Consider the following 15,318-nt stretch of genomic DNA (forward strand, 5'->3'; position numbering starts at 1 on the left):
CCAAGCATTAACAATAATTTATTTTCCAAAACAAACTACCTAAGTATTTGCGTTCAAAGGTAAAGTTGCGTTTTTAAATGAAATATAACCCTCTTTTTCGGCTTAGTATTTTTCAGATTCACACTGCAATGACTGTCTTCAATTTTAGCTGTTCTGGAATATCTCCTTTTTCCTCACATTCTTACTAATCGCTGAGTAGTTGAAGCTCCCAAAAATATTTAACTTTTTCTTACTTTCGTAGTGTCGTAGAACACAATGGCTGAGATAGAGATGACTGAGCCAGCAAGCTATAAATTAGATCACTCGTTTTAATGACCAGTCCAGGGTTAATGTATTTCTCGATAATTTGTTGGCTAGGCAAGAGCCATCTACTAACCACCTAGGATGCTTTTGAGAAGATCTTAAGATACAATAAAATCGTCGGTCATAAAAAAGCCATCCACGGATTAAGTTACGAGGAAATGGAATTATTGTTTTCATGACAAACAATAAACATCTCGAGGATGAGAAGTGGAATTCACGCAATCCTCTTATTCAGAGTATGCATTTAGGTAGCTTGAGAAAGAAGACTTGGCCAAGAATTATCAGGTAGTTAAAACAAATAGTTTTAGCCGTAGGTGACAAAGTTTTCTAAAAACAACGGGCCCTGAGACGCTGGTTTGGTTCAAAATGGATTCAGATAAGATAGCACCAGGTTTCAGGAGCTACATTTTAGATAGGATATAATCCAACCTCTCGGTAGCTTGACTACTAATTTAATCCACGGTCAAAGAAATGGTTCTTGAGTGTTAATACTGAAGTTCATAATGATGGAAGTAAGAATCTTCTGCAACAGTCTGCAAGGACTGCCGAAGTCTGATGATTTCTTAAAACTTGTAAGAGAAGCAAAAGAAGACTAACCTAGATAGGATAGAATACTTTTGCACTTTTGAATTCCTGTACATGAGGGTATTCCAGTAATTAAAAGGCGGGTGAGGATCGTAGATTCATCCCAACCAACCATTCATTGGCCCCAAAAACGGTGTTAACAATTTCAGAGGAATTTTAAGGGCAAAATTACGGAATGAAAAGTAGATGAAATGCATAACCTATTTATATTAATTTAATTTTGTTAAGATTATCTTTAAATTGTTTATTTTATAACAAGGGTAATTAAAGGTGAAAAATGTGTGGAATTGCTTTTATTTTAAGTGTTACCAATCCTATTTAATTGTTTAATTTGTAACGCACTCCTTTGAAGTAATGTAAATGTTTTCCTTCTTAATGTATTTATTTTAAATTACATTCTTATTTATATAGATATTGAATAACAGTTTTGTTATGTAACATTATTTGTGATTACCTAATATCTGTTTTAATTTTATTAGATTAATATTTGTTTTATTAGTTAACCAAAACTTTTGTTAGAAGTGAATTGGGTGCAACTAAATACGTAGCTTCAAATTAAATTAAATATAATTAAAAATCTCATTAAATAATTCCATCCAGACAATAAATAAAAAACCTAAAGTCAGAAAGAGTTAAATATTGGGCTTGTATTCCCTTTTTCTTCCTGTCGAATAGGAAAACATAAATCAAAAAGTTACCTGTCGTCTGCGTCTTATAATCGACTTATTATAGGTGTTCTTATATGATTCAACTGAAAGACGTTTTGGTACATCCTCTTCTACATAAAATCTCAAGTGCAATACAATATGACTGTCCACTTTCGGAACTTTAACATAAAGGTCTGCTAGCTGAATTGACGTTAAGTTTTGGTTTTGCTCCCATTGAAGAAAAACTTCAGTTAACAGTTTCTTGTTACCTAGTTGCATTTTTTGACAAGACCTGGTGATCACTTTTCTAAATTATTTCGATGAACTGAAGGTTTAAAATCATAAGCAAAACAATCAATGGACATTTGAGTGCATACATATTTCTTTTTTCAATCAGTTTTATTAACTATATACTGCTTGCACTGCTGAAAATTTTAAAGGATGCCTGTTGCTTTAGTTAGAAAGCCTGACACTGATTTGGTCAAATGTTCTCGCGAGACTGTCTCTGCTTTGGACCCTTCACATGGTAAATCCAACAAAGGTTGCAAAAGTTGTGCTCCATTCTACTTTTTGTTGTATTTAAGTGTTTATTTTAGTTTTGGTTAGGTTGATGCAAAATTCTAGTTCCTATTTTTGCAGGTTTAGTGGAACACTGCTACAACAAAAAATTAACTTCACAATAAAAACACTTGTAAGAATTGATTGTAGAAACTTGTGAGATATTATAGGGAAACACTAGTTTCATGTGAAACACTTTGAAAGATTTGTGAGTCGTAGTAAGTTCATCTTTAACACTTTAATAAAAAAGAGAAAATTTGTTGAGAAGTTATTTAAGGTTATGGGTCAGTTGATAGGTGTTTTAGGTCTGAGAGTCTGAAAGCAATCTCATTGAAAGTTGCAAGTATTAGTAATTACTATGAGTGTAGGAAGAAAAACCAGCTTGATAGATTGCCAAGAAAACTTAAAACAGAACTCGCCGCAAAGTTACGGACGAATAACCGTCAATATTCTATACCTTAAGTTCATAAGGAACTAGAAGTTACTAAGTAACACAACTCTCTTTCGCCATTCAATAAACAATCACACATTTTCGATTTATAAATCTATCTCAGTTTGTAGAATTATGAAAACATTTAAAATAGTTGATAATGTCGGCGGAAACTATAATGTTCATACTCAATAAAAATCAGAGGTTTAATTTCGTTTTGTTTTAAATATACTTAATTGTGCTTTTCGAATGAACAATAAAATTATAAAAGGAAATTAGTTATATTTCATTTGATGCTGATTCAATTGTGTTAAAAAGCATTGCATTGGTAAAGCTATTTTTCTGATATAAAGTATCTTTTCGATAAATAATATCTCTTTCTGTGCCAAATCTGATTCTGCAGAATATGATTGTAGGTTTTTACTTAAATAGAAAAAAAAAACTGAAAAATCAAAAGGAATGCAAAGAAAAGTCAAATAATAAATAAGCATATAAGAAAAACAAGTGCCTAGGCATGGCAAAGGCTCCAATATAAAGAAGTATAACTTCTAAGAAAAGGAAAACAGATCGGCCACCGAACCAATAAAGTTTTAGAGGGTTTAAGCATGTGCCACTAGGATCACGTAGCAGATGTTGAACAAGTTGGGCACAACTTAACAAGAAGTTTGTGTAGTGGCTAACAGTTAAAGTTTTGCTCCAACAAATTTTATATCTAGTTTTATGCTTTGAAAATTATTTAGATATTATTATATCACTACTGTAGAAGTGCTAATGTTAGAGATAGTACTAGATCAACTTTATTTCTACCTGTACTAGCATGAAATCACTGCGTATCACTCACCAGTTCATCTACTCCATTTTAATCATATTTCTTTCGCCTCTACAAGAAAGTGGATTTTAAAATGGATAAAGAGATCATGCAGAAAAGTATTAAAACAATGCTGATGCCTTCATCAATCGAAATTCTGTTTCAATCTACAAAACAAATGCAATAGTGTTGATTACAGCCGAACATGATTGTGAAATAGAGATCGACTTTTAACTGCAAAAATCTTTTAGGGTAATTAACGATTTTATTTTATAAAGTTTTAGCCTATACATATTTCCAAATTAAAGCTTGCAAATTAGTTGCAATAAAAAAGCTTATTCATGTATTGTTTACTGTTTTTGGCGACTGATTCATTAATTCAAAAGAAAGAAAAAAATAATGTCAATAATGTCTGCAATTGGCATTATTCTTTCTTTCTACTTAATCGCGTAGATAAGTTGACCAAAAATTATGAAAAAAAAAGAGAAAGTACATTTGAATGCGTAACCTTAGACGGCGTTACACCTTTTGAATGGTGGACGCTTTTGAAATATACTCTTTATTTCAATTTTCCTTTGTAAATTCTGACTTCCTTTCTTGTTGAAAGGCTGAAGTCCAAAGTGTGTCCCTGAAGAATTCTGCAGTTATCCTATCCCGCTAAGATCTGCTTTTCGTGAATTCTTCAAATTTCTCCAATTTTCTTCCCTACTGGCTGTAACAGCTTGCTCATCAGAAAAAGCAAAGCAAAAGAGAAAATTTAAATTAGCCTCTTGAATAACTGGCTAGACCCCTACAGCACTTAAACTCTAATTTTTTGAATATCATCAATTTCAGCAGGTTTTCCTTTTACTAGTTAAAAACTTTTATTCCCAAATTAATAAAAATGTTTATTGCTTTTTTAATTATTATCTTCTCGTTAAATTGCTAAAAATCAATGAATAATCAGCATTTTCTCGTTGAATTTTTATACTATTTTTTAGTATGTGAAAAAGAGGGTCGGTAACGATTCTAGTATCTACTCTGTACCTATTTTCGCAGCCCCTGAGGAAACAGGACTACTGAAATAAAAATTCATCTCCAGTACTAATCTTGTATAATTCAGGTAAAATACATCTGTTTCTTGCAACTTAAGCAATTTTGCTGAATTCGCAAAGGAGAAATTCTTATAAAGTATTTTTCTTGCTAACATAATTTCGTTCATAAGAGAGCTGGGAGAGATACAAAAAAACAAAAGTTGAAACTTTACCTTATATTTATCATTAATGTTCAAGATTTGCTTGATACTGAACAACCTAGGGGAAACTTTTTACGGAAGTATAAACAAAAAGAAGAATGAAATCACTATTTTATTGCTGTGCACTTTACTCCCCAGAGATCACCTTAAGAAATTACTTTTATTGCAGAGAGCAGGACATTCATTTTTACAATTTTTATTCATTATTATCTATTTTGGCTTAATTTTTATTTTATTTTTTTTAACCAATATCTAGATTGGAACAATCCAAACTTTTTTTTTCATTCGTATAGTTAGAATATGAAATTAATTAAAAAATGCACTCCCTTGTTACAATTCTCGGAAGCCAAAATAAAAAAATCAACAATAGAAAATAATGTTATTTACATAGTTTCTCTGAAAACTGGTGCTTGAATTTTCCAACGAACGGCAAGAAAAATCTTTTTTTTTCTTTTTTGTTCCTATTTATTAAATCACGTTAACTTGAAAGCTGTAGTTAAAATATATTTACTTAATGCCTGAAATATGCACAACGAATCATGGGTAGATGGACGTAAAAAAAAAAATAGTCTAAACGTACGATATTTTTTTTTTAATTTAATAAAAAATAATAATAGATAATGTTAAACTGCATAATTTATTATGAATGTTAAGGTAAAATTTTAAGACGCATTATCCTCAATTTGGGGATGTCAAAAACATAATGCTTTTGATTTGGCCTGCTTTGATTGGAACGTCTTTCTGTATCATTCACGGTAATCATAATCGGAAGTATAACACTGCTGGAAGGTAACAAGCATTTCGGATGCACGATGTTTTTTCAGGTAGCAAACCTAGATATTGTGTTTGACAGATTAAAGGATTGGCTATTATTTTTGAAGAGTAAAACAACTAAAATCTTAGATGATACAAAGTGATTTTAAGTGTTTCTGTGATATGCAAATTCAAAGAAGATGCCGAGACTGGTGCGGCACAGTTGATGTCCATGTCATTTTTTCATCCATTTTAGAAGATGTTCGCGAAAGAAACAATGGGCCGGACAAGTGGATTTATCTCAGCAGTGCTTCGTTGCGAGAGGAATATGCGGGTGAGAAGTCCTTTTAATGTTGAAAAAGAGCTCTCTAATTTCAAGTAAAATTTGCATGATTTTGCTCTTACATAGAATTGAAAATGATTTTGTTTCCCCCATTATATTACAAAAAAATCTGGTGCAAACTCTTTCCCAAATTCTCAAGGTTCTAACTAGAATATTTCTCCAAACTTCATACTCTTAACATATTCAACTCTTAATAATGTTATCCATACTGTAAAAATGCCAGAAAAAAAAAAACTGCAAATTTCACTGAAATGACCCTTTTAACTTATTTTCTTCTCCTCCAAATGCGTTCAAAAAAATCTGCTTGCATTTAGTGCTTACGAAACTTAGAGTAAATCGTATTTTACTCTATTTTTTTAAAAAGACCTAGAAAATTGAAAAATTAGTATAGAGTAAAATGTTCACTTCTATTTCTTCAAACAAACTCTGAATTATATCAACTCATTTAACTCCCGATCAATAATATAATATAATATAATACTGTATAATTACAGTATTCAGAACCGTACATTTTACTGCTGGTGCATTATAGTGCAGCCTTCCTAATCACCCTGCTTCATCAACTCAATTTTCCTGGTTGATGTTTCGAAAATGTTATTTAATAAAATTTATGAACCAATATGAGTACAATTAGTTTGCAGACAATTTGTTTTTGAGGGAAACTATAAAAGTTTCCCTAACCATAAAACTATAAACTATAAAACATTCAGTAAAGTAGTATTTCAAGATGGGAGTTTTGTTCACTAAGTCACATTCCGGCTCCCTTTGTGGGCCTCAATCAATTATAAGTTTCAGCTTCTTGTTATTTTTCGTTTTTGAAATATTTTGCTGGAAAACGCACGGAGATAATTTTCTAAAAATCACCTTTCCTAACTTTGTAATAACCATATCTTAATAACAAATTATCATTTCTTACAATTAGATTATTCTTTCAATTCAGAATGTCAGGACCTTATGTTTGCTGTTTAAAATACTTTATATAAAATAGAATCAAATAAATTTTGTATGGTTTGTAATGGAGGTCAGCGTGAGAACATCGCTCATTTGTTTTTAGAATGTCCTGCATATAACATTTATAGGCACAGTTTAAACCTTGACAACAACAATTTAACAAGAGAAACGGAAAGACTAGCTAATGATTACTCTCATAGAAACATTCACAGAGTATACAAATATGTTAAAATATACTAATGTTACGGTCATTTCTGTTAAATGAGTAATGTTTGAATTTAATTGTACGATAGATCTTTATTATTTTGCTTGTATTCTTTGTACCATGTTGTATGTATTGTTGTTGTGTATATATCATTGATAATGATATGGATAAAACCAACTCCTTTTGTTACAGGTTTAGAACCTACAAAACAAATAAAAAATATAATATAACTTTTTAATAAGTTCAACGTGGTAAATGAAAATTCAACGTGGTAAATTTTATATTTTTGCAATAATTTCTTTTCTTTAAGTACCTAAAAGAATCAGCATTCTTTTTAGAAATCAATTGAATGTAATAATATTAGATATGCAGGAAAATAAATTGAAAATGAGAGCAGGGTTAATGTATTGGAAAGAATGGAATTTAGGAGCAAACGGGGTGGGCCGGCAGAACCCATTGTTATTTAGGTTATTTATTTCCACTAAAGGCCTATAATTCATACATATTGCAGTAATATATCAGGTATTGCTGCTATGCAGAAAGGTAAACTGAGATTATGTATTGCTGGTTCTTCCACATGTTCGCTGCATTACAAAACTGATTTCATAGTTTTAAAAAACGTTTGCTTTTCTTTTACTTGCTTTTGTTTTCCTGGCTTATTCTCTCACAGAAGAAACAAACCAGCGAATCTGTTCAATACAAGTAATTTCTAGGCTTAAAGGAAATTAGACAGATAGAATTTTACTGGTCAAGATAATGATAATCTTTTATTTGTTGAACGGTCGCCGTTTCAATATACTTCTCGCAATTTACTAATTTAACTTAAAACAAATTTAAGCCTTCCGAAAAATAAAATAAAGCATCAGAAGCCAACAATAGAAATGGTTTAGTTTTGAAGGTAGCATTTTCAACTTGTTTACCCATAATTGTTTAAATAACCAATCCCAGTAGATCCCCCTGGTTACCTTTTATAGTTTGACTCATTCCACTAAATTTACTGCAAATATGGGTTTAACCCTTATCATTCAAAATTCATTCACTTACAATTTAAAATGCCTTTCCTCTCAATTTATTTTCCTTGCACTTATCGTTAAGGGCCCCATTATTCAATTCTAATCATTTATTTTGTTTTCTCAGTCCATTTAGTTGCCTCTCCATTTTCAGTTTCTTTATAGCTTATTCTAGCGATTGCACTTTTGGTTGTTAGAAATTGCAGTGACTATAATAATAAATTCCTCGTTTGATAATTCTATTTCCATTTTTCTCCTTATTAAAATAAAACTTTAAACTTGCTTGAACTTACTTGCATAATTTGGCGATTGTTTTCATGGTATATTTTGCGGAATATTATTTGACAATAATGCGCATATTTTCGCCTTCAAGAATATTTCACTTCTCTCATCCAGATGGTGTTTGTCTTGCTTAAAGAGGATTGTTGTATGAAAGTATTGTGGTTTTATGTTCACTCTTCTGAGTTCATTTCTTACCAAGCGCATTTACCTGAAGGTTCCATCTCGAAATGTAAGATTTTATCCTATAAAACTAGAAATATCTAATTATATTAAGAAATGTTTAGCCAATGAAGCTGCAGGATTTTAACATTCTCTTATTTTTACATTAGACAGCATTGAGATCATCGTAAATTTTCGAAAAGATTTTTCAAAAAAAAAAACTATTTCTTGGTTGTTTGTTACAAACTGAGGCGTAATCTTTACTTTAAAGTCTTCAATTCAGGAAAGTTTATCAGCTAGAAAATGAGTCAATTATTATTTAAGGATTCTTCCACCTGCCAATTTGTCCTTCCTACATGTAAAAAGGTACTTTGGTGTAGTTAAACTAATCTTCTACTCTTTAAGCGCATTTAGTTTGCAGTTTAGTTTATAGTTATAACAATTCAGTATCATTGAACAACAAATTTCTGGCTCGAGGAAACCATTGATGCTTCACAAAAATGAATTTGGTTTTAATATTTGAAACGTAAATGCGTTCAATGTTCCTTTAAAAACGGTTCATTTCTTTTAGGATAAAACAAATCACATTTTTATTAAGATTGTAACTAAGCATATTTTTACTAAATAATTTAGTAAACATGATGAATGATATGATTTATTTTAAGCTATAAAATAACATTAATAGGGTGAAATGACTGTAATTAATTAGTAAGTAATTACATTAAACTTATGCACTGGGAAGAGTTCTTGGCCAGCTCCAAGGCAAATGAAGGGGAAAATCCGTAGTGTATGGCGTATATCCGTGGCATGATTTCACTATAAGCCTAGGGAAACTGGCCACAGTCTTTCAGAAAGAGTTAATTACGATAGATTTGTGCTTTTGAGATTATATGAAAAGGATAATAAATTTCAAATTCGTATTTTCTTAGACATCTAAGCGGCTCTACTGGCTAATAAGTCAGGTAAGAATTTAATTCAAGATAGTGTATGACTTTCTGATACATTTGAATGTGCCCGGATATTCAGAACCAAAGAATAATAAAGTGAAATCCTGTTAAAATGCTGTACTAGTGCAGCATTGCAGCTGTAGTGAATGCACTAAAAATGTACAATTTGTAATGCTGCACTGGTTCAGCGATAAGTGTGGAGTCACACATGTTCTTAACAATGTTGAGTGATAACCTTGGACCAGAGGCAATCGTAAAAGCATTATTTGCCTCTCTTTTATGTTTAGCTTTGTACTCCTACAAGACAGGGAGGCCATTCGTAAGATTGTCGCCTTCTTGATGGGCTACTATAGATAAGAAGTCATTGGCATGGCTGTCAATGGTAGGAAATAGATAAAATGGAAATACCTATACACTTCCAGAGAGTGGGGTTGCTGAAACTAGAGGACGTTGGCCGACTCAATATGGAACCTAATTGAATCTAAAATTTCTTAAAGTTTTTCTATTAGAAAATTATTTTTGAGTGGCAGACTACAGACGGATTCATGATTTCTAGATATAGAAGAGTTAAGCCATTCATCTTATCTTAAAGCTAGAATTCACTAAATAAAGTTTGTAGCCTACATTACAACTTCATTTATCATTAAAAAAAACTTTTATTTATTTTTTTATTTTGGGGAACTTCAACCCCCGTAATTTGGATGTTCGAAAACAGAACCACTTAAACGGGAAATGTATATGAATAAACTGTACTATTTCAATTTACACTTTATAGCACTATAATAAAAGGAGAACATTTGGAAACTTAGTTACTGAGTCATCATAACTAGATTTCTTAAATTGTTTTGTAAACAATTTAATGTTAATTTTAATTCTTTTTTACACACAAAATGATTGCGATAACTGCAATAAAATAGTGTATTACTTCATAGCTCTACGGGAATAGTGGAAAGCAGGTTTGTTTTACAGGTGATAGCAATAACCTACTGATATATGATGAAAAACTATAATGAGAAAGAAAAACAAAGTAATAAGAGAAAGTAAACTATTAGAATTTAATTAGAGAAGATATTACAGCTTGGCCAAATTGATGTACATATATCGGAATGCAATGCGATTTTTATAAATCTTTCTTTCATAGAATATAAAGGCTTATGCTTCAGTAAGCTAGCCATTGAACCATAAGATTAGAAGTTAATAGGATAGAAAACTTTAATGCAAAGTGATGAGTTTCTGACAGAAAGAATATAAAGTTAATCCTTTATTTTAAAGTTTTGGTTATAAAGCGAGAGTTTCTCTTTTATACGCATATTAATTTTAATCCATTCTTTTATAACTATTTTTATTAATACTGAATGAAAAAATAACTTATTTAGATTATTATTGCTTTACTTTATTACAATTGCTTGTTAGCCTAAAGTTGGACCACCCAAAATTCTGATGAATGGACATTCTAATGAAGATATATTCCTTCTGTTTGTTCCAAAGGATTCACCTTATCGGTCATTTACAGTCAAAGCCTTCTGACTTATGGATCCCAAACAAAAGTATTTTAGCAACACATCTAATTCTCTTCATCGAATGTAGAATAGGCAAATCCGATACTGTATTGAGACTTGTTTGTTAATATCTGTTATTTCAATATTAGTTATTTTATAAGTTACTTAGCTGGAGCATTATTGGAAATAAATATTTTTAAGATGTCGTTTATTTTGCCCGTCGTAGAACACAAGTTTTTAAATTTCTACCAGGTTTCAGATTTTCCTCAAGGAATCACATTCAGTAATTGTAGTGTGGGACAGTAACGTAGATCAAATAGTTAAATTCTTTCTCTACACCAAACTGATGAATGAACTCTAATAATAAATCCGATTCAATAATCAACGACATTATCTACCTTTGAGAACCAATCCACTTTCATAATACAGAATAATAAAAGGAATCGTTGAAAAAACAAAATTAAATTATATATAATTGCCAAGCCTCCAAAGTTTATTGGGTCAGTGTCGTTCCAATCCATCCAATATATTCATACATCTGATCCGTTTTCAATGTTCCCAGTAAACCTGAACTTGGAAGCTTACAGGTGAAATGAAACGTTTGCAAAGCAATTTGATCTTCCTGACCCAAATTTTTCTTGATCCATTTGTGCTAGTCAAAGGAGGCAGTATAATTAAATAGGTCCATGAGACTTTAAACCACCCTCCAATGTACAATTAAATAAAGAAGGAATACATTACCATGACAAGAAGTTCAAGTGCCTTAGTGATACTCAAACAAGCTACTCTTTGGAGCCTATCCAGTAATTTCTTCTATATGCTAGTCCACTCAACCGCAGACTGGGAGAGTACAAGACCAATGTCTGATATGGAAATGACTTAAACTTTCCGTTTCAGGCTCCCACATTTTATCAAAACTTTTCTGTTTGCAATTAAGCTTTAAGTGTAGCGAGTTTATGGAATTTAGACCTATTTAATCTGGTCTTAAGACTGGTCTAAAAAATATGTAGTCCTGAAATGTCCTTGTTTCCTTACTTCAGTTGCATTATCTCTGAAAATGTCTCTGGTTGTAAGAGAAATCCTACTCTGCCAGTACACCTACCAGTGCAGTATTCTGTCTTGCTTACAGTTCACACTCATAACTTTCGAAAATCACTTTTTGGAAAGCAGTTCAAAATTTAAAACTGCAGACTTTTTTTTGGCGATTATTTATGCTACAATCAGCGCGTTGGCGCAATAAGTAACAGTGATAACAGAACAATGAATAACAGAAGTATACGAGTGGAGAAGTTACCCAGTGGCAACACTCCAAAACATTAGGCTATTTGTCGCTCTCTTCACTTGAGAGGAGATCACGAGGTGTCTTGTCGGGTTGTCAGGAAGAGTTCTAGAAGAAAGATTTTTAGCTAGAGGATTTATGTGTGAGATTGCAGGTTGAAGTGGAGTTTTCTGTATCTTGTTTTAGCAACTTGTGTGACAAAAGAATGTTAAGGTCAATGTGTACAGTCAGGTTGGTGACATAAAATGGAGTGTGTACAATAGTATTATAGAAGTATTATAGATTGAAGAGATTGGAGCGTTTGGTTGAACCCTACAGCTCTATTCCATACGCCCAGATGGGTTTTAAAATAGAAGTGTAAATCAGTCTTTTGTTGTCCAGAGAGAGTTTTGATCTATCGTCTAAGAGTCTTTTAAGTAGTCGATAGCATCTGTTTAGTTCTGTTCTTTTTAGTAGTGTGGGGGTTCCAAGAAAGTCTTCAGTCTAAGTAAAGCCCAAGGTAGCGGGCAACGTTCACTACTGGTAGAGGTGTTAGGTTATAGAAGAGGTAGAGTAATGCGACGAAGAGTGAGGTGATGTAATGAGACTTGGTTTCGTTAAGCTTAATAGCCCATCTCTTGAACCATTGTTCTAATGAGGAGAGATGTGACTGTAGATTTCTGTGTGCAAGTACTGGATAATGGTTGGTGGACTGCAGACATGAAAAAAAGAAGAAGTTGTTTTAGCAATATATTCGCCTCTTAAAAGACCTGCGGAAAACTCTAGTACATAAACTTGATACGATTTCAATATTCTCTGTTACTAGGTGTGGGAAAAAAACATGAAAAAACGTGTCTTGTAAATGAATATGTTTACAAAAAAAGAATAACCTGTTTTCAATATCGTATTCCTTCCATTATCTTTGAAATAAGATATATCTACAATTGCAAGAGGCCCCAAAAAATTGAATAAATAAAATACAATATATGTATCGTCCATTACAGCATAGTTTATGTATTTGTTTAAAATGAAAATTGGTCTTGACAGACTAATATGATGAGTACGGTTAAATCACCAACAGTATTTTTAACAAATTAGATTACTTGGTTTTATGCTATATTTGCGAATTTACTTGAATTTTTAATTAATGAAAACACTGAAAGGAGAGGACAGTTACAAAATAATACGAGGGTCGTTTGAAAAGTCCGTGCAAAGTCAGAGAGATAGCACTACTGGCGCGTATCGAGGTTATGTTTAGTTAGTAGCATCTCTTGGAAGAACACACACCAAGTTTCAGCCAGATTGGTCTATTTCTTTGTGTTTGGCATTCGTTTGAATCGAGGAAGTCGAGTGATTTTCAATAAATGGACGAAAAAGAATTTCGTGTGTTGATTAAACACTACTTTATGAAAGGCAAAACGCCTCAGGAGACTAAAGAGAAGCTTGATAAACATTATTGTGACTCTGCACCTTCGATTAGAACAGTTTATAAGTGGTTTCAAAATTTTCGGAGTGGCCATATGGGCACAAGTGACGCTGAACGTTCTGGACGCCCTGTTGAGATTACTACTCCAGAAATCATTGATAAAATCCATGATATGGTGATGGATAACAGAAGAGTGAAGGTGCGTGAGATTGCTAGTGCTGTGGGCATCTCGAATGAACGGGTACATAATATTTTGCATCAACATTTGGACATGACAAAGCTATCCGCAAGATGGGTGCCGCGATTGCTCACGCTTGACCAAAAACGAAATCGTGTGAAGTGTTGCAAGGACGGTTTGCAGCTGTTCCAGAATAATCCGCAGGACTTTAAGCGTCGTTTCGTCACTGTGGATGAAACATGGATACATCACTACACTCCTGAGACCAAAGAACAATCTAAACAATGGGTTACCAAGGGGGAATCTGCGCCAAAAAAGGCGAAGACCGTTCCTTCGGCCGGAAAGTTTATGGCGACTGTCTTTTGGGATTCGCAAGGAATAATCCTCATCGACTATCTGGTAAAGGGTAAAACGATTACAGGTGCATATTATTCATCGTTATTGGACCGTTTGAAAACCGAGCTGCAAGAAAAACGCCTACGATTGGCCCACAAAAAAGTCCTTTTCCATCACGACAACGCACCAGCTCACACCTCAGCAGTTGTGATCGCAAAATTAATGGAAATAGGGTTCCAACTCGTTTCACATCCCCCCTATTCTCCAGACTTGGCTCCCTCGGACTACTATTTGTTCCCCAATATGAAGAAATGGCTGGCGGGAAAAAGATTTTATTCAAACGAGGAGGTGATTGCAGAAACGAATGGCTATTTTTCAGACTTGGACAAATCCTATTATTCGGAAGGGATCAACAAACTAGAGCAGCGTTGGACGAAGTGTATAAGCCTAAAAGGAGACTATGTTGAAAAATAAAAAAGGTTTACCCCAAAAAAGTAAGTAGTTTTTATTATTGCACGGACTTTTCAAACGACCCTCGTAGAACTAGTTATTGAACTAGTCTTTCAACCAGGTTTTGATTTTTATATACCGCATAAAAATTTCGAGCAAAAATCATGTTCCAGATATTGTGCATCGTCAAAAATAACAATTAAATGGCCTAGATAAAAAGAGATTTTCCAATAGTTTTCATTAAAAAGGTTGACCTATTTGTGTACACATTCTGTTATGGTCACCACATACTTTGATCGAGTCAGAAGCTCAAGCTTACAAAGATAAAATCTCTGTTTTCACTTCTCTCTGGGGAAAATTCCTTTATAGTTTGTTCAAATAATTTTGGTATTAAGGCGTGGTTCTTTGCAAAGGCATTTATTTAAAAGGCAAGTTTTAATGATGTTTTGAATCTGTTTTTGCTTAGGAAGCTCAGGAATTTTCCAATATTTATTATCTTTGACACAAAAATTTAAATACCAAAGGAATGTTCTTCAGATGTAGTAAATTGTTGAAAAACAGTTAAAATTTTGAAGTAAATTTAGAACTAATATAGAACATGTTGAACTGGAAAGTTAATAGTGTTATCTAGGAAGTAATGATTTTCCAAATAAACAAGCTGTTGCAGCTCTATGATTGCAGTAGTCAAGAAAGTCCTAGTTTATAACACAGTCTTTATGTATTTTACAATAATTTATGTTTAATAAGTGCTCTCCTAAATAAAATGTATCTTTAAATACAAATATCGAGCTAACTTAATTTTGGACTTACATATGTATATTTATGATTAAATATGAATTTAGAATTATAAGGGAAGGGTTTAGCTTAGTGATTAACCTACTGGAATCCTGGGTTCCAAATACAGCTGTTAGCCTTTAGATTATCCCTTACTGCTCACTGTCCAGTAATAAAACGAG

General features: G+C 32.5%; 1 protein-coding gene across 4 annotated transcripts in view; it reads left to right on the top strand.

Annotated features, from left to right (window-relative positions):
* Neto (Neuropilin and tolloid-like) overlaps positions 1-15,318 on the top strand; it is a 428,343-nt gene that overhangs the window by 399,758 nt on the left and 13,267 nt on the right. The window contains exon 1 of one of the 4 annotated variants that reach the window (XM_074130382.1): positions 5,329-5,652. The exons of 2 other annotated variants lie outside the window; for them this stretch is intronic. In XM_074130382.1, coding sequence (XP_073986483.1) covers positions 5,469-5,652 — 184 coding nt within the window. In that variant the 5' untranslated portion in view covers positions 5,329-5,468. Of the gene's footprint in view, positions 1-5,328; positions 5,653-14,325; positions 14,407-15,318 lie in introns of those variants that run through there. One more of the 4 variants, XM_074130384.1, reaches the window with a different exon arrangement.

Source organism: Rhodnius prolixus, unplaced genomic scaffold (assembly GCF_049639745.1).
Source record: "Rhodnius prolixus isolate KJV_2025 unplaced genomic scaffold, Rpr scaffold_4, whole genome shotgun sequence".
Lineage (NCBI taxonomy): Eukaryota > Metazoa > Arthropoda > Insecta > Hemiptera > Reduviidae > Rhodnius > Rhodnius prolixus.